General features: G+C 45.1%; 1 protein-coding gene across 1 annotated transcript in view; it reads left to right on the forward strand.

Annotated features, from left to right (window-relative positions):
• The window catches only part of BRINP1 (BMP/retinoic acid inducible neural specific 1), a 251185-nt gene that overhangs the window by 141566 nt on the left and 85195 nt on the right, over window positions 1-24424 (forward strand). Inside the window, exons 4-5 of the mRNA XM_029613795.1 lie at window positions 19691-19860; window positions 23315-23420. Coding sequence (XP_029469655.1) covers window positions 19691-19860; window positions 23315-23420 — 276 coding nt within the window. The remainder of the gene's footprint in view (window positions 1-19690; window positions 19861-23314; window positions 23421-24424) is intronic.

Consider the following 24424-nt stretch of genomic DNA (forward strand, 5'->3'; position numbering starts at 1 on the left):
TGGTTTTCCTTTCTGAGCTGTTTGTGTGCTACTCCCTTCCCCTCCCCCCATGTGTGTTCCGTTAGCACCTGCATTAGGGGCCAATGCAATACAGTGCGCTCAGCCGAGCACACTGTTTAACCCGCTGTCGAACGCGAGTTAAATAGGCGCTAATCCACCCCCTGATGCAATAGGGGGATTAGTGCTTATTTAACGTGCATTCAACGCAGAATGAATGAGTTTATCTATTTATTTATATAAACGTGTTTGTATACCACTTTTACAATTGAAAATTAATCAAAATGGTTCACAATGTTAAAACATACATAATCTGTGTAAAATAATAAAAAGCATAAAACATAGGGATAAAACAGAAATAACACAAAACACAAAACTCTGTTACAAAATAAATTCAGAAAAGTTCCAGTAGGTGAGGAAGTCAGGATGGGAGACACAATAATACTTAAGAACCAGTACTAACAGGGGAATTAAAAGCTTTCTGAAATAAATGTGTTTTTAATGATGTCTTAAACTATTGCTTAGATGGTATAAGATGGAGAAAGTCTGGCAATGAATTCCACAGGAATTCCCGTTACAGGAATTCCCATTACAGAGAAGGCTCTATTACGTGTTATATGTAATCTGGTAAGTCTGACGGATGGTATATCCAAGAGGTTTTTTGAGAAGGATCTTAGCTGTCTCACTGGTTTGTATATACATAGTGAAGAACAAAGCTATGATGAAGCGTTATGGATAAGAGTGTGGATAATGGACAAGACCTTGTATTGGACTCTGAATTTAATAGGCAACCAATGAAGTGACGATAAAACTTGTTTTTTCACTCCAAATTTCTTTGTTTTATCAAACCATTTGGCAGACATTATGCCAAGGAGTGCTCCCAAGAGCAGAACGGCGGGAAAGGGCCCTACCACCTTCCCTCCAGTAATAGATGTCCTAAGGGCCACAGGACACATATCACCAGTTGTGCCCAATACCAACCCAGCAATGGCAGGGACCCCTAGTCCCACATTCGTACGTCTACTATCGAGTATTCCACCAAAGGGAGCCTTTTTTCAACCAGCTGTGGGATTAGGAGACACGACAACCCTCATACCTCTACAATAGCCACAGTCTCGGTGCAACCAACAGCCCCTCAAACAACTGGGCCTTTTTCATCTCCTACCACCACGATAGCAGACCTGGTGACCAAGGAACCTGCCAGCAAGCTAATCGCTACCTACACCAGGCCAGGTCTCTGCTTATTCCACCTTGGGAGGCATGACACTCAACCTAGTGCCCACTAAATACAGCACTACCACCATCATCCCACAGTGCTATTTTACACTGCTCTTCAGTGCAGCACAAGGAGGGACTGCTATGGGAGTGACCAGCGCTCCGTTATCAGCGGCTGCCACCCATGAAGGGATAAATTCAGGGATTACAATAATACCACCTCAATTGGATAGCAACCAGGAGGGGAATCTACCCATCCAGCTTGACCAGGGAGGGACCCCCCCCCCCCACCCGCACAGGTTATCCCTACCCCCGAAGAATCAACACAGCCCTTGGAGCCTGCTACCCCCCACTGCTGCTACCCCATTCATTACATCAGGAAGTGAAGCCACCAAAGCAGCCGGAGTCCCCTCCATCGAGAGAGGAGCCCCAAAAATCGGGGAAGAGAAAAAACAACATCTCCTGCAAAAAAATGTATGGCAAGGCCATCATCCTTTTGGCAAACCTTGCTGCTGCATACAAGGTGCTCATGGAGGGGCTGGTGGTAAAAGGGGTTTTCCACCTGTTGGAGCCCCTGAATGGAGTTGGGACCAAAGTTATTCTATCTAATATCCCTCCTTTTCTGCCAGATGAGACACTGGCGATGCATCTCAGTTCCCTTGGAGAACTGAAGACTCAAGTCTCGACAATCCTGAAGGGACACACTAACTGTGCCCTGAAATACATCGAATCATATAAGAGGGAAGCTGTTGTGAAGCTTAAAAAAGGGTAAGAGGAGGCTGAGGGTTGTTACTTCATCCCCTATAATGGATTCGCGTACTGTGTGTCCTATGCGGCAGGGGAGGCGAGGTGCGATTCCTGTAAAGGAGTAGGGCACAACCGCAAGGTGTGCCCCTGGCTGAAAATACCATCAGGGCTACTCCCTCTGTGGCCACAGTGCTACACACCTCAACCACGATGGCCCGCTTAGTCCCTCCTCAGAAGGCCCCAGATCCCTCCGGGCATGGTCAGGAGACCAGTATTTCACCTGGAAGAAAGGATCCTGACCCGTCCACCACCTACACAATACCAGCCCTGGCTTTGACATCTGACAAAAGCCCAACAATGCAAAAGAAGATCAGAGCCTACCGACTCCTCCATTGCTAATGCCAAGGTTCAGGAGGACCCTTCCCTTGCTTGAGCAGAATCCTCAAAGAAAGACCCGAGATCCTGGGCCAAGAGCTCTGATGTTCAAGACTCGGGTGGTGTAACTTCTAAGGGACGGAAGACCCCTAGGAACAAACCTACTAAAGCCCCTTCAACAATGCCCCCTTCAACAATACCCCCTAAGCCCATTGTACAGGCCGAGTCTGGGAATTTCCCTCCTCTTGACAGCAACAGCAAGCTTACTATACAGAACTCGTCTGGGGTAGTTAACCCCACAGCCCCCTCTCCACTACTGACCTCAAGAATCCAGCCGTGGAGGTGGCATCACCCCCTGAAGACATCCCGGCCATCTTGGAAGGCAGGGAGAGGGTGGGGAGAAGAAAGCAGAGGCTGAAGAACAAATATTGCAAGAAGCCCTGACAAAGAAACACCAGTCAAAACAAACTTTAAAAATTGCAGGATTGCAGGACTGAGTCATCTCAGCACCTTCCACTGATGACACCTCAGGCACCGAATCACTAGGCCTAGGCAAAAGGCATCAGAAAACTAAAGATGAATTCCCAGTCCAAAAGAAGATGAAGGCCAGTTAAGAAGACCAGCTGGTCGAAACCCAGTAAAAAGCCAAGAGGGAAGCATTGGAGCACATCCTGGACACAACCTTTATTTCGGGGTAAGATCCCCCTCCCCCCCCTTACTGGTGTCTCTGAGATGGGATGCTCAAATCCCCCAGGATCAGAGTTTTGGCTCCATCCTAGATCCTGCAATTGGGGATATAACTACACCCTTCATATTCGGACCCCTATCCAATCTTCCGAGGGACTCCCCTCCCCCCCTCCTCTGATCACCACCTGACATGGAGCAAACCTTTTTTGTGGTGTCCGGATAGGTGGGGGTGGACACACCCTCAGTAGAGAAGCCTGATAAAGGTAGGGATCCAGGCTTGACCCCAGGGCTTATCCCTGATGGGGGGGAGGGGGTCTGGTCCAGTTAAATGGTGGGGAGGAGAGCAAAGCGGGCATTAGAAAGGCTAACACTGACCCAAAACTGGTTGTCCAACTGCCCCCTCAACAAGAGCCAGCGGAACTGATGTCACCAATTAGAGAACCACCGGCCAGAACAGCAACACAGCCAGGCCCGAGGGGGGAAGGGGGGATGCACTACAGAAAATAGTGGATCATTCAGTGAAGTTACATCACCCACCGAAGTTACAATCTCCTCCAGCGCACCCGGAGGAGGTCTTCCAGACCTGTTCAGCCCAGGGAAGGATGAGGCTTAGTCAGACCAACTCTTTCATAATTTCATCATGGAACTGGAATGTATCCTGCAGGGGAATAGAAGCTGGAAATACAGAGTGGACAAGGCTTTTGAGAAAAGGCCTAATGCAGAGCAACTCTGCAAGATAGCGGGAGCTTTCATTGGTCACCTTGAAAAGAGCACACCTTCGGGCTCCAGGGACATCAGGAGGGCCCGAAGGTTCTACGCTGAACTGACATCTTGAAAAGGCATCAGAGTTGGTATAGCTTTATCCTGACAGAGGATGGCTCTGACAATCAGCACTCTGAATGTCAATGGCTGCAGGAAGGATCTCCATAAGAGCTGGGTGCTTCCTTTCTCCGGAAGGGAAGGTACTCCATAAGTCTCCTGCAGGAGACCCACTCTACTCCAGTGAGTGAAGCCAACAGGCTCCTGGAGTAGCATGGTAGGGTGTTCTTCAGTCACTCCGGACGTGCCGGGGGAGTGGCCATCCTGCTCATGGAATCCATGCAGGCAGAGGTGCTGGAAGTCCGATCTGCGTGCCAGGCCAAATACTACTCTCATGTATCCTTGTCGCGGGCTGTACAATCAATTTGATCAATATGTACGCCCCAAACTCTGGGTCCGCCAGGTTGGCGTTCTTTCACCAGTTGTCAACCCTATTGCAGTCTTTGAATGTTGCAGAGGAAGTGGTGCTCGGGGGTGGCTTTAACTGCACTCTCGAGAGACTCAACCATTCTGGTCGATAGCGAGATCCTCCCTCCGCCGCATTCTTGGGGGAAACGATGGACCATTTCTCCCTGGTTGATGTCTGGCAGCTGCATCACCCAGTTGATTTCCCCTCATATACTTATGTTCGGATGCGGGAGGGACGAGTCAGCCATTCTCGGATCAACCGGCTCTACGTCATGGGCTTCTTAAAGTCACAGACCCTTTCGAGTGCCATTGAGGTGGCGGCCTTCTCAGATCACCATCTGGTATTTGTGAAGGTGAGGCTCAACTCGGCCTGGCCTTGGGCCACTCATTGGCATTTCAAAACTACTTATTGAAGGAGGGCCTCATGGTGATGATCCGGGAGTTCTGGGTGGAATGGCACACCTCTGAGGTGGACTTTTCCTCACAAGCTAGTGGTAGGATGTGGGGAAAATCCACCTCAAACGGCTCTGTCAGGATTATGCCAGAGGCATCAACAGAGAGTGATGCGGAGAGATCCAGCACCTATGGGGGAGGTGTTGGATCTCGAAGCAGACCTCTAAGATGTTGCTTAACGAGTACATAGAGAAGAAGTGCACCCTCTGACACCTCAAAGATCGCCAGGCAAGGCTGGGGGGCTTTTGTGAGATTGCAAATCAGTTTCCTTCAGGAGATGGATTGCAGCTCACACTTCTATGGGTTGGAGAAGAGGAGGGGTGCCCAAAAGCAGATCATGGTCCTGGTGGATGCTGACGGGGCCCCCTTCATGGACCCAGAGAGAATTCAGGCGAAGGTCTGGGTCTTTTACTTGACCCTCATCTCTCCAGAACCCGTCGACCCAAACATCTGCAGGATCTTGTGGAAGGGGCTTCCCACCATCAGTCAGGTCAGCAGAAACAAGTTAGATTTGCCCTTGAGTTTAGCGGAGCTTTCTGAGGACCTGAACCAGATGCCCAAGAACAAAATGCCGGGCATCGATGGTTTGATGGCAGAATTTTTTTTGCCACTTTTTTGACCTGCCTTGGACCCGATCTCCTGTGGGTTCTGGCGGAGACCATGGAGACCGAGGTGTTTCCGCTGTCCTGTCGCTGTGCAGTACTCATGTTTCTCCCCAAGAAAGGGGATTCTCGCAACTTGCGGAACTGGCACCCCATCTCGTTATTGTGCATGGACTATAAAATCCTAGCCAAAGCACTCTTGCTGCGGCTAGGGCTCATGCTAGATCAGGTAATCCACCCAGACCAATCCTACATGGTCCCAGGCTGCTCGATCTTTGATAACATCTTTTTAGTCCGGGACTTTGATAACATCTTAGGAAGGACCTGTTGGTGGCATTGCTGTCTTTAGACCAAGAGAAAGCCTTTGACAGGGTGGATCACTGCTATCTCATTCAGACCCCAGGAATTTGGCCTCTGCCTCTGTTTTGTGGGTCTTCTCCGCCTCCCATATGTGTCCGCAGAGTGCCTTGTGAAAAGCAACTGGTCCCTAAAGGCACCTCTGGCATTTAGAAGAGGAGTACGTCAGGACTGTACTTTGACAGGGCAACCGTATGCGCTGGTCATTGAGCCCTTCCTGTGCTTACTGTGCATGAAATTCTCTGGTTTAACCCTGCAGGAACCCGGGCTTCACATCACCCTATCCACTTGTACTGATGCCGTGCTCCTCATGATCCTTGACCTGCTTGATATGGCAAGGATGCAAACCTGCCAGCGGGTTTATTCACCCGTATCCTTCGCTAAGATCAACTGGGCCAAATGCTCGGAGCTTGTGATAGGACTGAGTGAGTTTGCTAATTTTTCATGGAGCCAGGAGACCCTAAAATATCTGGGTGCCCACCTCTCCATGGAGGAAACCACGGCCCCAAAAACTGGTAAGAACTGGACGAAAAGGTCGAGGCTTGCCTGAGGTCATGGGTGAGGCTGCTACGATTGGTGTCATAGTGGCGAATCAGCTTGTGTCCAGCATGCTGTGGCACAGGCTGACTGCCCTGAGCCCCCCTCGTGGAGTTTCTTGCCCAGATTCAGAGAAAGTTGCTAGATATCTTCTGGGCCGGCAAGAAGCACTGGGTCACTGTGGGCACCCTGTCTCTTCCTTTGGAAGAGGGCGGAAAAGGGCCTCGTGTGTCTTAAGAGCCAAGTACACACCTTCCACTTATAGGTCCTGAAGAGATTTCTGTATGCAGACCTACCACCCCCATGGCGCCCCCTGGCAGCTCTTTTCTTTCACCAGGTGAGCGGGTTGCAGTATGACTGGCAGCTATTAGTAATTTGGGCAAGAGGGTATGAACGCGGCCTCTTGTTGCTGCCGTCTTTCTATTGAGATATTTTTAAGTCTTGGAGCATGGTTTCCATGATGAGGAGGCCGGTGGTTTCCACGGAGGACTACCTAGAAGAACCTCTTCTCCACAACCCTGCTCTGGGTGTGGGGATTTTGGAGTCCCCGCGGTATGCCATCGGCTGGCCTTGGCCGGAATCACGAAGATCGGTCACCTCCTGTTAGAGGACTGATCTACATGGGTGCCACCACACATATCGACTCGGTTGGATGGGCATAAGAAACCCCGTGCCTGCTGCTGCAGTCCTCAAGTCCATCCAGGCTAGGGCACCCAGTTGCTTGACCACTCGGTTGGGGAGGGGTCTGCAGGGTGGAGTTTTCCATCAGTTTTCCATCCCCCTTTCTCCGAACTTGAGTGTAGGCCCATCATAAGAGACCCCCTCCCCTCTGCTCACCCCCTCCAGCCAAAAGCCTCAGCTGGCTGTGCTCCCTTTCGGCAGCCAACTTTGAAGCTATGGACAGGAAGGCGATGTACCTCCTAATGGTACAAACGATTCACTTCCTGGTGCTTGCCTCCCGCCTAGACACTGTATGGAGAAACAAAATGGGGGTGGGGGGTAGAGGACCATGTTGGAGAGCATATTCTGCCTATCCCACCTCCAGGAAGACTGCAGACCTAGCATGAAGGGTACCGCATGGGGCCATATTTACAGGGAGTAGTCCTACAAGCCATCACCAGCTCTGCAGCCTGACCCTTCTGCCAAGAGAAGATGTCTGTGGCACATATCTATTGGTTTTGTCCTTGCCTAACCCCTTCCTCCCCTTTTTGACAAATTTGTTTTTATGTTTTTGGTTGTCCTTCTACCCCCACCTCCTAATCTATGAGCTCACCATACCCAGGACCCCAGTGGCATGCAACCGAGCCTGCCTCATTATCTATCTTCTGGCAGAAGCCAAGACTGCCATCAGATGGACCAGAGAGGCGAGGCGGGCCGGAAAACATCCAGTTGTGTGTGAAACTTTCTTCCGGTCCTTGGTGCACTCCCGACTGTGGGCGGAGCACGTGTTTGCCGTACAGAAGAACACCATCCACTAATGGATGGTAAACTGCGTTATCTGCCTGCTACCACTTTCCTTGGCAAATAACCTACAGTTATATATTTAGGAATTTGTTTTTTGTTAGTTTCCCATCCACTACTGTGACCTCTCTCCCTTTCCCTTCCTCAGTTAATTGGTTCTATGATGATGAGCTAAAGGACACTGGCTGAGAGGTCAGTGATTCCTTTCTGCGTCTGTGCAGCGTGCACTGGATTTTAAAAGCCCTATTCGCGCCAGGCCTATTTTTAAAGGCCCGGCGACGCGCGTAAAGCCCCAGGACACATCTAAGTCCCGGGGCTTTACTAAAGGGGCGGTCTGGAGGCAGGGCAGTCCGGGGGTGGGATCAAAGTTTCCTGGCACAGCGGCCATTTGCTGCTGTGCCAGGGATCGCGAGCCAGCAGTCGGCCAGCACGCGCAACTTACTTCAGCCCCATGTGACATAGTGAGGGCAAAGGCGATTGGTGCCATTTTGAGTATTGGCATCGGACGGCCGGCGTGCAGGAGGTCGCTCCCGGACCCCGCTGGACTTTTGGCAAGTCTTGTGGGGGTCAGGAGGCCCTCCCAAGCTGGCCAAAAGTCCCTGTGGGTCCAACGGGGGTCCCGGAGCACCTCCTGCACGCCGGCCGTCTGATGCCAGGACTCAAAATGGCGCCGATAGCCTTTGCCCATACTATGTCACAGGGGCTACCAGTGCCATTGGTCAGCCCCTGTCACATGGTAGGAGCACAAGATGGCGCCGGTGACCATGTGACAGGGGCTGACCAATGGCACCGGTAGCCCCTGTGACACAGGCTATCGGCGCCATGATGAAACCGGCAAACGAGTGCAGGGATGGTTTCTGGACTCCCCGCTGGACCACCAGGGAGTTTTGGTAAGTCTTGGGGGGGTCAGAAGTGTGGGGGGGGGGGTTTAAATTTTTATTTAGGAGGCTGAATGAAACAGAAATCTGTTAAATACGTGGGGAGTCACGATGCGTTTCGCCTCCCCACGTATTTAACAGATAGGACAAAATAAGTTGCGGATTACAAATACGTGGAAAACGGATGCACACCCCTAGTGTACAACAGGCATGGACATTGTTAAAAAAGTACCATCTTAGAAGTGCAGTCCAGATGTATTCTACATATTTAAGAAAGGTGGAAGGAAGGCCAAACAATTGCTGGTATGGTTAAAAGGTGAGGTGAAATAGGCTATTTTAGCCAAAAGATCTTTCAAAAATTGGAAGAAGGATCCATGGCATATCTTATGTTCTTATGTTATGTAAAGTCTGCGGGTTCTTTGTAACCATGGACCTTTTACCTAATTTTCAATTGTCATAGATTCAAAATATCCACAGAGAAGTCAATATCCAAACACTAGTTAGCTGGATAAGTAGGATTAAATGGCGGCTGCTGAATATCCAGCTACATTTAATGATCACCACTTAGCCAGACAAGTCACTTATCTGGCTAAGTAGTTAGCTGGACAGCCAGTGGGCAGGCAGTAGGAGTAACCGGGCTGTGCTATGTATCTGGTTAACTTAGCCGGATAAATAGTGCTTTTCAGACTTTTCTGGTTAAGTTAACTGGATAAGTTAGTCCTGCTCCATAGCAGGTCTAAACTTAGCCAGATAAGACTTATCCAAGTACGGTAAGTAGCAGCAAATCGTGGATATTCAGCAGCATAGCCATGCTGTTTAATATCCTATGTAAATTATCCCAAGAAGTCTTAACTGATTAACTTACTTAGCCAGCTGAATATTGACCTCAGATTTTTTCCACCTGCTTTTTCTGTAGATAAAATTTCTAAGGAGAAAACCATATGTAAATTTGAAACTATAGTCTTTGCACTTCCATCCCAACACAATCCTGGAAAGTCTCCCCTTAATCCGGCTAAAAGTACACATACTATGTAATCCCACACATTCTTTTAACTGGATTAAGTAAGGGTCATTTTCAGACAGCAAATTGAAATTAACCCAGATATACTGCTACTTACCATGGTAAATTATTTTTAAATTTGCCCTCTATAAAGAGACTGTGAAACTGGTAATTCATTAATTCATTCAAATTCTTAGATAGCATTAGTCAAAGGAAAGTCCACTTTTTAAAATCTTCACACTTACTATGATGAAGCAGTGCAAGACTTCTACATTATCTCAGCTATTCTTTCATCCTTTCTACCTCTCGGATCCTCCTGTAAAATGTTTGATTCTTTTATCTGAATTAAAGAATGTCATGGGAAAGATTATTTCTAGGGCAAAAACCCAGTAGAGATAAAAATGCAGAATACAAAATCAATCTAATAAACAAGAAATTAAGATTAATAGTGTAGCAAAAGTTCATTAATATCCCCTCCAATTCTCAACTTTGCATCTTCTGCCTTTTTCCTGCTACCTCTGAATGGGTCTAATGAAGTGTTAACCAACTGGATGGTGGGAAAGAGATTAGAAGCCATTCACGGAGAGGGTGATGGACACCTGTAATGCCCTGCCGGAGGAGGTGGTGAAGACAAAAACAGTGGAAGATTTCAAAAGGGCATGGGATAAAGACTGTGGATCCTTAAAGGCAAGGGGGAGGGGAATGAAGTAAGAAGCTTGGGAGTAACTTGCTGGTGTGACGGATACTACCCTTAACAAATAAGCCTTCGCATAGGTGTAACTTGCTGGTGTGGCGGATACTATCCTTAACAAATAAGCCTTCATACAGTGATGCAACTCTATCATCACTCACTGCTTCAACAGCAGGGGGAAAAGAGGAAAGAGGAATTGGATTCAGACAACTACCAACAAGGACATTGAACTCTACAGACTGGGAAAACAAATAAGCATGGAGGTAACTTGCTTGATGTGGCAGTTACTACCCTTAACCAAAAAGCCTGATACTACCCTTCTGATGCAACTCAACATTGCTCTCTGCTTCAACAGTGGGAGGAGGTGGGGGGGGGGGGGAGGGAAATTGGATTCAAACAGTAACCAACAAGAGCCCTGACCTTGGCGGGCTGAATAACTGATGTATGGGAAACTGATAACTATGGGAGATTGCTGGGCAGACTGAATGGGCCATAAGGTCCTTTTCTGCTGTCACTTCTATATATTTTTGTTGGGTTAACGGACGAGAATGTGGACCCCTTGTCCGAGGGGGAGTTGGCGCTACCTGAGAGGGTGAACCCCCACAGTTCCCCACCATCGGGAGGCGAGGATGAGTTGGTACAGAGGCCGGCTGGAGCTTTGCCAATACCAACTCCGTTCCCCATGGGTTGAGCCTTTGGGTGCCGGGGCTGGCTGGTCTTAGGTGGGCCCCTGTGAAGGTGCTTGGATAACAGCCAGAAGAAGCGCCGATAGCCAGTCCAGGGTCAGAAGCCAGAGAATCACTGAGAGCCAGTCCGAGGTCGAAGCCAGAAGAGTCACCGAAAGCCAGTCCAAGTTCAGAAGCCAGAAGATCCGTCCGCAGAAACAGGAGCAGGAATAGGACTCGGAAGGCAGGAACAGAACTCGGAAGGCAGGAACAGGAACCAAGGCACAAACGAAGCACCGAAGACTCCACAGAAGTGAAGCAGACTTGTTGCCAAGTTAAGGAACAGGAAGAGGAAGCTCCCAGAAATAGTACCAGGCCCCAGATGTCATCCAGGGGGCTGGGCTGCAATTCGTTGTGGCTGGCCCTTTAAAAATCAGCAGGGGGCTCGGCCGCACACCTAGGGGAGGGCCCGGCCCAGAGGGGCTGCTGGCAGTGTAAGCCTGTGGCCTTGCACCACGAGGAGGAGGTGTGGGGGTCATCCCTCCTGCCATGGGGGGCGGCACAGATTCGGCGGCAGAAGCCACGAGAGTGGATGGGACCAGGCACATGTGGCAGGGGCATCTCCCCACAGCTGTGTGGGTCCCGGCGGACTTCCTGGCGCTCGAGGTAAGAGGGGCCGAACGCGGCCATCCGTGGCCGGAGCGCCTAACAATTTTAAGTGACATTTATTTTTATTTATTTATTTATTTATTTAGTTTATTTACCACTGCTGTAGCTGTCAATTCCTTCATTCTCCTTATCTTCAGATACTTTTCCTTCTTCAAGGTTTCTCAACTCTCAGGCACTTCATCAGCACTATCCAAGGGCTCTCGACTTCAAACTGGCAGACCCCTACTGGCAACTCTCAAATGGCTTCTAATTTCTTTCCCACCATCCAGTTGGTCAACACTTAGGCATTAGGCCCATTCACTGCCCAAAGACTCCACCAGCCAAGTACTTTACTACCAAGTATCCTATGAAATACCTAAGAAGATCTGCAACACAGAGATTGAATCCACACTCCTTGGTCATTGTTTAGAGATTCCCTCAACTGGAGATTGAATGAAGGCCCTACAGACAATTTCAAAGGGTAGCAGTGCTTTTAGCTAATGACTGACTTAGCAGATCTCTTGGTTGTCAATGGCACTACCTGTCAGGAATTACATCCAGAGCTACAAGTCCTATCCCATGACTCTATTTCAATGAATTAAAAATTAGTCAGGCACACCTCATTTTAGCAACAAACATTTAGAGCAAAACATCAAACTGAGAGTATATAATTAAAATTAAATTAAATCTATTTTTAATGTAAGGTGTACCTGACTAATTCTAATTCCTTGCGGGGGGGAGAGGGCAGTGGCAGTAATGAGTGGGGTAATGAAAAGCAAGTTACCCTGGTAAACTTACCTGAGTAATTTTAGCTGAGATATTCAGCTGGAAACTGATACTGCTGACTATACCAAGTTAAGTTTAAAGTTATTCTGGTAAGATTACATGTATAAATTATACCTGCTCTTCACCAAAACCAAGTTTACTCAGCTAAACTTAGCCGGGTAGTCCTGTCTTCAGAATGTATCCCATGCTGCCTTTTTTTTATCCAGGTGAGTTTGAGCCAGGTAATGACGTTCCTGGCCAAAACATATCTATGTCAAGGGGTAGGACATCCAACTCTGTGGGTGCTATAGGTATAGTATGGTCTCTTTAAATTCTGTAGATTGCAACATGAGAGCTCCATGCTGCAGGACTTTGGAGGAGGGCAGTAAGGAAGTGCTTCTGTCTCTCAGCTACTGCTCCTGCCTCCTCTTGCAGCCTATTGGCTGGCTGTGGAATGTCTGACCAATCGGCTATAGGGGGACCAGAGAGAAGCAGCAGTGTAGGACAGACAGGCTTCTTGAGGTGCAGTGGAGATGAGGAGGGCTGCTGATAGAGGGATCTAAGAAAGAGAAAGAGGAATAGAGGAGCTATAAGGAAGGTGAGATAGGGCTGAGAGAACTGCTGGGAAATGTTAAGATTATATATAAAAGGGGAGACTGGCTGGGAGAGAAAATACTGCTTTGAGGGTCTGGGAGAGGAAATGAAAAAAGAAATTCTGACTGGAAGGAGGTGAGAAACTGTGAGGGGATGAGGGACTGGGAAAGGCACTGTGGGAGAGGCGAAGAAGATACAGGCTGTGAAGATGAGAGGGGCTGTGAGAATCACAAAGAGAGCTGACAGAGGAAACATGGGCTGTGAGAAGGGAAAAGTAGATAATAGGAGGGAAAAGGGGATACAAGCTAGGAGAGGGGACATGGGCTGTGATAAGAGGAGGAGCTGAGGCGAGTGGTTAGAAGAAGAGAACTTTAGAGGAAGAGAAAGGTGAAGATTGAGAAAGGAGCTGTGTAGACAGAGAGGAGGGGCCTATGAAGGGAGATAAACCAATTGGAGGGTTGTGAGAAGAGGTTAGGAGAGAGATGGAAGGGGCATGAGTGCGTGAAACTAGGATAATAAGAGAGAAGATAATGAGCTGTGAAGAGATAGCTGCAGATAGAAAGAGATAACACATGATAAAGAAATGAAAGGAAGATGAGAAAAGAAGCTGTAAAAGAAAATGAATGAAGAGGCAGAGAGGAAACTATGAGAAAACCAAGAGTAAGCAGAGACAAGGGATAGATTTAAACTACAGACACAAAAGTTGGAAAATAGTTTATTTGAAGTTTGGTGAAGATTTCTGTGCTAGCTGGGCAAGGTAAAAAATGATGGACAGGTGGTATCTGCCCTTTAATTCCAGCCCTGCAGTCACCAGGGTAAATAAGGTATTTTACTAGACGCCTGGGGGAAAGGGAGGAGGTTGTGGTGGCGTGCAATTTCGAAAGTTCAAAACCTTTCTCTTAAAAATTGGCAGGGGCTGCAGTCAGTGCTTCAATTAAGGAGGAACTGAGGTGAACATTGTTCCCTTTGTTCATAAAAATAAATAAAACATTCCCCTGTTATATCCTACAAGAGAAAGCAGTTAGCACTGTAGTTTCCAAATTGAGAGCAGAAGGCAAAAACATGCCCTGGAGCTGGGGAGATACTGACTGCTGAGCTGCTAGGGCTCAGGACATTCAGGCGGAGGCATTGAAGTGGACTCTGCAGGTATGGGACTGTCTCTGGCTTGGAATCGTCGAATATTGGGGTGACGTGCTGCAGGGAATGGGGAGGTAGGGGACAGCTCCAGGAAAAAAAAATGTCTGGGCTCAGGGAGTGCAGAGCAAACAAGTGATCCGAGTATGTGGGGGAAGGGGAGTCAGAAACTGAAAGAATATCCTGCCAATGAAGGAAAGCTTAAGATGCTGATGAAAGTTGGGAATCAGTGAAGGGATGGGTGAAACATGCTTGCAGAGGAGGGCAGCTTGCTACGGAGGTATGAGGAGCATGTGCTTTCTATGTGCACAAACATTTTCTTTTGTGCAATTTTTTATAAGCTTAGTTCAGATTTGTGCACTGGAAGCCAAGTGTGCCTGAGCAAGTATAATGGCAAATAATATTGAGATTTTGAAAGTGTTATTTAAGTAACTCTAAATGAAAATAATTCGACATTAAGATATTATCGCATATCATTTGTTTTAAATAAATTGAAAAGATCAAATAAATGAAATTGTATTTAATATTTTTTATAGATAAATATCTTTAATATTTAATTATGCTTATTATGCCATTTTATGTGTAGGCTTTGTTTTGTCATATGCATAGCGTTTACGACCTGTGTGTGCACACACATACATACAACATAGAGGGGACAGTAGTGAGGAGAGGTACCTTCTGGGTGGGAAGGGAACAGAGAAGGATCGGTCAGTGGATATGAGGAGCAGAGCAGGCTAGAGGGATGTAGGGCATGGAGCTTGGTGTTAAACTCCCTCACGCAAATATAACATTCAAATATGCCCATGCAGGAGGGGGAGAATTAAGAGTGCAGAGAGAGTAGTGGGGATTAGTTGAGAAAAGAATGACTGGTGGAACTTTGAGTCTTCCCTAGTCTTTGTTTTAGTCATGTGACTATTTATCATGTCTTCATTACCGGCTCCTCTCTAGAATTTAAACACCAGCTGGTCAGTCATATTCACAACTCTTTTTTGCTGGGGGCACTGTAATTTGTGTTGAGTTCTCCACCTCCAATCATTTTCAAAAGTTGGCCCCATACGAGACAAACCCACTGAATATGGAACTGTTGATGTTTTGGGGAGGACCGGAGTTGCTTTGCCAGAGCTGCTAAGACCCATTGTTCACGATATAGATGATCCTAGTTTTATGTTAATTTTGAGTGCCAGGGGCTGACCTGTTTCACTATTGTTCTACCAGCCAAATCATAAATTCAGACAACGATGATATTGTCATTGATCATCACATGTGCCAAGTGAAACCAAATAATGCCACTATGACTTAATAAAATGAACAGTAATTTATATATAGAACCAGCTTTTGTACCAATCCTATTCAAGCACACCTTTGAGATGTCATTACCTAGTGAAAATCTTTTTCCTTCTTCATCTGTGCTTTACAATGCTCAGCTCGTCTTCCTTGACCTAGGAACAGCAAATCCATTTCGTGCCTGTTGAATTCCATTTTTAAAACTCTTTTCTTTTTCTTTGCCTTAATTATATTGTACTAATGGAAACATGAAAAAATGAATTCACATATTATGACATATTCAATATCTATGTTACAAATTGGCCCAAATGATGTTCTTCGTTGCAATCTGGAATTATACAAATTAAAATTCATTATCTTAATTTAAAGAATGACTGTGATACACTATACTCAACAGTTGTTATAATGTCCATTGCCTATGAGACTGCATTCATCAGACCTGATAAATCTCTGGTTTTCTTTCATTGTAGCCAACTATATAATCTTCTAGCTATGTCTTGGTTATTACTAACTCATTCTTTGGCATCTACTGCTAAGCATTATACTATTGTTCACAGCTCAGCAAGGCTGTACGGATCCTCAATTTTCTCCAATTACTGCACATTATACAGGTACAGAATCCTGCAGACATGTATGGTTTACTTCTTTTTTAACTGACCAAACTTACCATGTAGACTGGGATTCAAAACTTTCTTCGCTATGCCAGCTGGTTTGTGCGTTATTCAAGAGGCTATTTTTTTCTCCCACCCTGTCTAACATTTACATTTCCCCTCTGGCTGGCTTAGTACAAAGCCTCAGTTATGGGTATTATCTCTGCAGGTGACATACAGATCTTGGCTTCTTTTGATTCTAAAAATTCAAAATCATTGGCTGACTTTAATAACTGCTTGTCTGAGGTTGCCAACTGGCTTACTCTGAATAGACTCAAAGTTAATCCCAACAAATCAGAGGCCATGTGGTTTTCCAGCTGCAAGAATCCACAATGTTATTTTTCTCCAGTAATGGCTGGTTCCACAATTGAGCTAACAGAAGTGGTTACAATGCTGGATGTCAAGTTTGATCCTTCCCTGACCTTTAGTTCTCAAATTTCCTCTTTAATTCTATGATCATTTTATTTTTTACATTTTGTTCGTGGACTTCGACCATTTTTGAATCCCACTCACCTACAAGTGTTCATTCATGCATTAATCCTCAGTAAGTTAGACTACTGTAATGCCCTCTTTCATGGGCTTACTTCCCACTCAATTCATCATCTATAGCTAGCTCAAAACATTGTAGCCAAGCTCATTTTTTGTAAACAAAAATATGATCATGTGACTCCATTACTGCAGGAGCTTCACTGGATCCTGATAACTTCTTGTATCCAGTTCAAAATCATTTGCTTAACTTTCTTTTAAAGTGCTATGCCACCAAACATCTTCTTATCTCTGCCAAGCAATAATTCCATATTCGTCATCTCTAAATCTCTTTTTTTTCCAGCAAGAACTCCTGAAATTACCCTTTCCTAAAGACATCATTTTTGAGCAAACCCATAAGATATGCTTCTCTTTTCTTGCCCCCCCCCCCCCCTCCCACCACTATGGAACTCCTTGCCTTTAGATTTATGTCTTGAAAACGAATACCTGAAATTCAGATAGCAACTACAAACGGCTGTTTTCAGAAGTGTTTCTTGTATTGATCTGTTTTACATTACTTGATCTTATTTATAGTTTAATAGCATTTTGTTATTTTGTTGCATATGCTCTGTTTGTATGGTTTTTAATCTTCAGTTTGTTCTGTACCATTTTTGCTTTATTCTGCATATGCTTTGTTAACAAATTGTCTTTATGTTGTTTTGTAAGTTATTTTAAATTAATGTTTCCAATTTGGATATTATTGTATTTATGTTCAATCTTATATTGTGTTTTTATGTTCATTTTATTATAGATTACATTGATTTGTCATATGAAATATGATTCATGAAATCAATAAACTAAAAGGTCCATATTCAGACTGTGGGAACGAGCCACAGGCCTGGAGACAAACTAGACTGCCTCCAGCCTTCTTAAAACCGTACTCTTTATTACAACTTCACACATGCACATCCATAGACTGTCTTCTCCTCACACAGTGTAAACTCTTTACTTACAGTGGGGTCGATGTAATAAGACCCGTGGCAAAACAGGCGCTAATTATGAGCGTGGGTTTTGATCACTGCATGCTGCTGAAGATGCTGCTTCCATGGGATGTAAAAAAAATAAATTATGCAAATGATTTGCATGCAGAAATCCACATACATACAGAGAAATTTGCGTACCTAAGCGTGGTAAGGGCCTGTGTAATTAGCGGCCGCATCCGTACTCAGAACCCGGCTGATAATCCACACTTAAAAGTGAGTGAGCGAACGGGTCTCCCTATTAAGTGAAAGTATGACCCTGGAAAGTATTTTTAATATTTCAAATAACTGTGCTGGAAAAAGCATGGCAAATATTTTCATGGATGCGAATTCACACTGGCATAGCAGCAAGATAGGTGCTCAGTTGGGCACCAATCTGGATGCTTGGGTGCTGACATAGGCACTCATCCTGGAGCAAATATGGATGCTCTGGTGCCCAGAAAGATGCCTAGCTAATGCTGCCATTCATGCGCTGAGCTAGGCGCTTACTTGGTCATGAATCTATACGATCGAGTGCCCAGAAAGGCACCTAACTAATCTTGCTGTTCAAGCGCTGAGCTAGGCGCTTACTTGGTCATGAATCTATACAATCGGGTACCCAGAAAGGATCTAGCTAATCTTGCTGCTCAGGCGCTCTTCTGGCCGTGTATCTGGCTGCTTGGGCGCTGAGTTAGGTACTCATCTGGATGCAAATCTGGCTGCTCGAACGTCGAGAAAAGCATCCAGGGAAGGACCTACCTAAGCTGACCTTTCCGACGCCCAGAAAAGCTCCTAGCTAAGCTGGCTATTTGGACACCGAGATAGGAGCTCAGCTAGGTGGTTTTCAGGAAGCTTGGATGCTGACGTAGGACCCCCGAGTTGGCACTGACACTTAACTCGTGCCCTGTCCATGGCGGTAAAAAACCCACATTAAAAAACCCGCACTAGCATTAGCATAGTTCCCTGCATTACCTATGATTAGCTAATCGCCTCCTTTAAGAACATAAGAAACTGCCATGCTGGGTCAGACCAAGGGTCCATCAAGCCCAGCATCCTGTTTCCAACAGAGGCCAAACCAGGCCACAAGAACCTGGCAATTACCCAAACACTAAGAAAATCCCATGCAACTGATGCAATTAATAGCAGTGGCTATTCCCTAAGTAAATTTGATTAATAGTCGTTAATGGACTTCTCCTCCAAGAACTTATCCAAACTTTTTTGAACCCAGCTACACTAACTGCACTAACCACATCCTCTGGCAACAAATTCCAGAGCTTTATTGTATGTTGAGTGAAAAAGAATTTTCTCCAATTAGTCTTAAATGTGCTACTTGCTAACTTCATGGAATGCCCCCTAGTCCTTCTATTATTCAAAAGTGTAAATAACCGATTCACATTAGCATGCATTCGTGGAAGAAAATCCACAAATCTGTAAGCACGTTCGTACACGCTTTTTTCCTGTGCACAAAACCCTTATTACATCCCTATAGAGGGCTTTGCAGGGAAACACGCATACAAATGCACGTACAGGCGCACACAAACCCACAGCAGCTTTAGCACACCTTATTACATCAGCCCCAGTGTGTTGCTTCGTGTCAGTTCAAGGTTTGGACAGTATTCCATACAGGAGCTGTCTTCCTCCCAGAGACATGGGCCTGGTCTGGTTATCCCCAGCCGATCCCAACTTTTATTACCCAGTCGCTTGTTATGTCCTCTGTGCCCCGCAGGATCCCACAGGAAAATACGGGAACACTAGGGGTGCTGCCTCACTCATAGTCCAGATAGCAGAGTTAGCTGGATAAACTTATCCAGCTAACTTTGGAGGCATATTCACACCACTGAATATAGCTGAATATCTTAAAGTTAGCTGACTATAGCCAGCTAATTTTAGGACAGCTCTTTGGCCTGACCAGACATAGCTAGCTAAGTTATCTGGCTAATTCTAAATATTGGCATTAACCAGTTAACTTAGCTGGTTGACTCAATCCCTCCTAGTTACGCCCCCCCCCCCCCAAAAAAAAAAGCCCCTAAATTAGCTGGTTAAATTCTAGCCATTTAACTTACTAGCCAGCTAGTATTTAGCCAGACATGTACCCAAATATTAATTTTGCTGGCTATCTTCTGAGTATTTGGCTAAATGCTTTTGAATATGGACCTTGACCTAATTAACAAACTAAAAGTAGTATCCTGACCTGTTGTCCAATCTTTTAAAAGTATTCTTGGGGTTTTTTGTACTACAGGCGAGGAAGCACTGACCATGTATATGGACAAAAGTCGACTGGACCGGAAGTCTGGAAATGCCACCCAGAGTGTGGAGGCCCTGCATCAATTAGCATCTTCCTACTTTGTTGACCGTGATGGAACCATGAGAAGACTCCATGAAATCCAGATCTCCACTGGGGCAATCAAGGTATAGGATCTACCCCCAGGCTTGGGAAAAGGGATAAGCAAGCAATGTATACTGGACTGTTGAGGCACTGAGAGTGCAGGAGAGAGCTTTTCTGCTAGGTTTTAGCACAGCTATTCCAGAAAGGAGTTCAAATAGATAGCAAAAGCTACAATGCAGCTTTTCAAAGGATACAAGTTTAATCAGAAAAAAGAAACAGGTACAAGAGAAAGCTACTGGAAGTCTAAAAAGAAAAAAGAAGCAGCTCAGCAAATAAAGGTTTCTTTTTCTGAAAGGAAGTGGCTTAGGACAGAATCTTATGATGATGTTGTTCAGTTATTTAATGCACAAAAGGAAACCTGCCATCATTGCGAGGGATATGATTTGGGGTAGCAGTAAGGCAGAGGCATTGTTCTGATTTTATAACGTCCTCAGTCAGAATAATGCAAAGAAATATTTTGTTGCTTTTAGCCGTAAATCATGTTCCCTTTTCAAGGCTCGGTGCTTCATGGATTTGGGGATTGGAAATAGTCAGCAAGGATATGAGATTAGAAGATCATTTGCTGCATTCCAGCCTTGAAATGTTGAGTTTGGGATCATGTGAACTTACTTCCAGCACAGAAGTGAAGGTACTGAAGGTTAAATACTTTGAAGTCAGAGAGAGACAGAAAGAGAGAGGAAAAATGCTAGAAGCTGGAGTTATGAAGATAGCCCATCCGTCCTGGGCTGTTTCTTTTCAGTTCCATCGCTCCTTCACGCAGTGTGATGGAGAGAGGCTTCTTGGGGTTACAGATGTTGAGACTTCTGTCTCTTCTTGTAGGACATGAGGATTGCCAAGCATAGAAGGGATGGAGATATCCTGTCCTAGAGTGGGCTACAGATTGTCCTGAGGTTAGAAGAAACATAAACAAATGAATTCATATATTATTACATGTTCAGTATCTATGTTACAATTGGGCTCAAATTAAGATTCAGTTTTTAATTTTGAGAATGACTGTGATACATTAGTGGAGATAAAGTTAGCTGATGTAAAGTCTACAGGTACTTTTTACCAGCAGACTTTACACTAATTTTCAAAGTGAATGCATTTGTATACTTTAGCTTTGAAAGTTATCCTGGGAAAACTACCTGTACACTTTTTAATCTGTTAATGTGTGTAGGTCATTTCCCTGGCAGAATATACAAGCAATTAAAAAATATGGGCCTGATTTTCAAAAGCATTTATACACTTAAAATAGGTTTTACACATCTAAATGGTAAATGCGCTTTACCCATGTAAGTGGGCTTTTTAAAATTGCTACAATATTAGCCATTGAATTGTCCATAGGATTTACCCTCACAAGTTCACTTTACAATAAACACGTAAGTGACTTTTGAAAATTGCTATGATAATATGTTATAATATGATAATGCATAATTCCTTTGAAAATTCACCTGTTAGTGCTTAAATCCAGCTCACTCTCTGATATGCAGAGGAAATTATGCGCATACACCTTGTATGTGCATATTTTCCCCCATATATCAAGTGAGCAATTTTATAAATCGGTATTTATGCAGGTAAACTATTGCTTCAACTACATAAATGCCTTTTAAAAATTACTCTCCGTATCCAACAGCCCTGGAAAGGGAAAGAGGATTTTGTCAAAACTTGGAGAAATGAAGACAGGCTCCTTCCTTTGAGGCATGAGAGTCATCTTAAGAGGCAGAGAATGCTCTGAGATTGAGGAGTATAAAGATAGCCTTTTCCAAGATAATGAGAGACTGATTGGGATTAAAGGATGGCTAGAGCCTTTTTCCAGTAGGAGAATTTCCTTGTTTACACAGCCAAGGGACAACAATATAATGGAGAGACTTCCTAATCGAAAAGTTTACTCATGGTGTCAGTGTCAGTCAGTGACTTCTGGCACTCACCCTCGAGGGGCCCCACAGGCCTTCATACTTTTCTGTATCTTTGGCTATGAACCTCCAAGATATGATCCATGTTTCTTTCACACACACACACAGCAGTATATCAGTGGGTTGAGCTCTGTGCTGCCTACCCAGCTAATAGTCATACCTAGGAACTTTAGACTTGTGTCATCCTGAGACTGCTGATGATTAGGGTAGGAGGAGAAGTAGAAAGAGTATCATTTATTTATTTATGTATTTATGTATTTATTTATTTATTTATTTAAAATTTTTGTATACCGACATTCATTAGGAAAACATCACATCGGTTTCCATGTAACATAAAGTGGCCAACGGGGCTTTACAATGAAACTGATAGGAGAACTGGGTAGAGGGGAAGAGGGGGGAAAACAAAGGTAATACTGTACAAATTGATAAGCGTAATAAAATGATTAGATATACGCAATGAAACGTTATATACAAGTGAATTATTTACAATGAAAAATTAGGGGAAGGGAGTTAGGAAGGTGGGATATCGGTAGTATGCTTGGGGGGCGAGGGGAGGGGGGGATCGGTAGTGTGATTGGGGGGCAGGGGGAAGGGCGGGGGGTGAGGGGGAAAGAAGTGACAAGCTGGGGGTTCATGTGTAGGCTCGAGTAAAGAGCCAGGTCTTGAGATTTGTCTGAATTTTTTGGCGCAGGTCTCAAGGCGTAGGTGGGTGGGGATAGAGTTCCGTAGGGAAGGTCCAGCTAGGGATAGCGCACGTTGTTTGGTGGTAGTAAGGTGGAAAAGTTTGGGAGATGGAGTGTGAATATTTGCTGTATAGGGTGTTCTGGTAGGTCTGAAAAAGAAACGGATGTGTAAACTGTCTGAGAGCCAGAGCATGTCAGGATTGTGGATGGCTTTATGTATGAGGGTGAGAGTTTTAAACTGAATTCTGGCAGTGATGGGGAGCCATCTTTCTCCCTTCCACCACCACTCCCTACTAATCCACAATCTATCTCTCTCTTCCCACCACCAACACTTTAATCCCCCTCCCCTTCCAGGGATGATCCCGGCAATCTTCCCCTTCCTTTCTCCCTGACACCAGCATTCTCTTTGCTCCCAAAATCTATAAATCACACTCACTCTGCTCTCAGCTGAGTCCGGTTCCCCACAGGCTTCCTAAAGGATATTGGCTGGAGCAATAAATAGAGAGGTCTGAAGCTTTCTAGTGTTTCCCCGGAGACCAAGCAATTGATAAAATTTCCCTGGGTCTCCGGGTGAAATCCGAATACTTCCCAGGTATGCCAATAGCAGTCTTCTAAACTGCAACCAGATGGAGACAGATACAGTATACTGTTCCATCCTACCATAACTTTCAGCTTTAAAAATGATCCATGGGGCTAAGACTTGGCAATGCATGTGCTCTCTCATCTTGCCATCTCAGCCATTCAATTCTGATTTGACCCTTGTAAACAGGAAGGATTGGAAACGTATTAAATGTTTGCTAGATTGATGCAGGACTATAAATGCTCTTCCCACAGGTCATTGCTCTGTCTGCTGATCATCTCATTTCCCCATCTAAGCTGGCTGTTTTTCATTTTCTTAGGTCACAGAAACACGGACGGGCCCACTGGGCTGCAGCAGTTATGATAATCTGGACTCTGTGAGTTCTGTCCTTTTGCAAAGCACCGAAAGCAAACTTCATCTACAAGGTGAGAAAGGAGGTGACGTGGAGAGAGGAAAGAGAAAAACAGGAGAAGCAGAAGTTTCTGTGTTACATATGCTGATATGTGTGGGGTCACTATGCTTTTGTTTTTACATGCATCTGTGATGTCTGTAGTGTTCATGTGTAGTATGTATACTATACATACTATATATACTATACATAAACACGTCATTCAGATTACGTTTTACTATATTTATATTCTGCCTTATTAATCCTAGGAGACTGCCCAAAGCAGTTTACAGCAAATTCATAAAATACATATAAACCTTAGAAATTTCAATAAATAACAAAGAAGTCATTCAATAAAATAAAAATTACACAACAAGAACAATCTTTATAATCAATACCTTATCACCAGTTAGGCCTCATTCCCTGCTCTCACAAAGGGAATGGCCAAATTGTATCATATTAAATCATAACCCAATAAAAACAACATAAATCTATACATGCCCACCTCAAACCCCCAATTTTTGTTTTTGTGCCTGTATTGTATTCTAATTTTATTATCTGTTTTTCTCTTTCTCCTATTTTTAAGCCTCAAACCCAAATGGCATGCCTCAGCAGCACCAGGAACCTGCTGGCCCTGAGGGCCAGAGGGACATCCCTTGGCACCATTCTTTATGGCTAGCAGGTACTGCCAAAGTAGCAACCAATCACCCACTTCTCTCTCTGCAGCATGCCCAGCCTAAATAGAATGCAGACTCAAATTCCAGTCTGTTTGCACTACATTGAATGAACAGTACTCCCTTAAAAACGGAAACATGACAGCAGATAAAGACTTTATGGCCTATCTAATCTGTCCGTCTTCCTAACTAATTTAGCTTTATAATTTCCATCACTACCTCAGAGATCCCCTCTAATTTATCCCATGCTTTCATGCCTCCACTGGGAGGCCATTCCATACATCCATTACTGATTTTGTAAAGAAATATTTCCTAAGATTACTCCTGAGTCTTCCCCCTTTCACCCTCATTCCACGACCTTTGTTCT

The sequence above is a fragment of the Rhinatrema bivittatum genome, chromosome 8 (assembly GCF_901001135.1).
Source record: "Rhinatrema bivittatum chromosome 8, aRhiBiv1.1, whole genome shotgun sequence".
NCBI lineage: Eukaryota > Metazoa > Chordata > Amphibia > Gymnophiona > Rhinatrematidae > Rhinatrema > Rhinatrema bivittatum.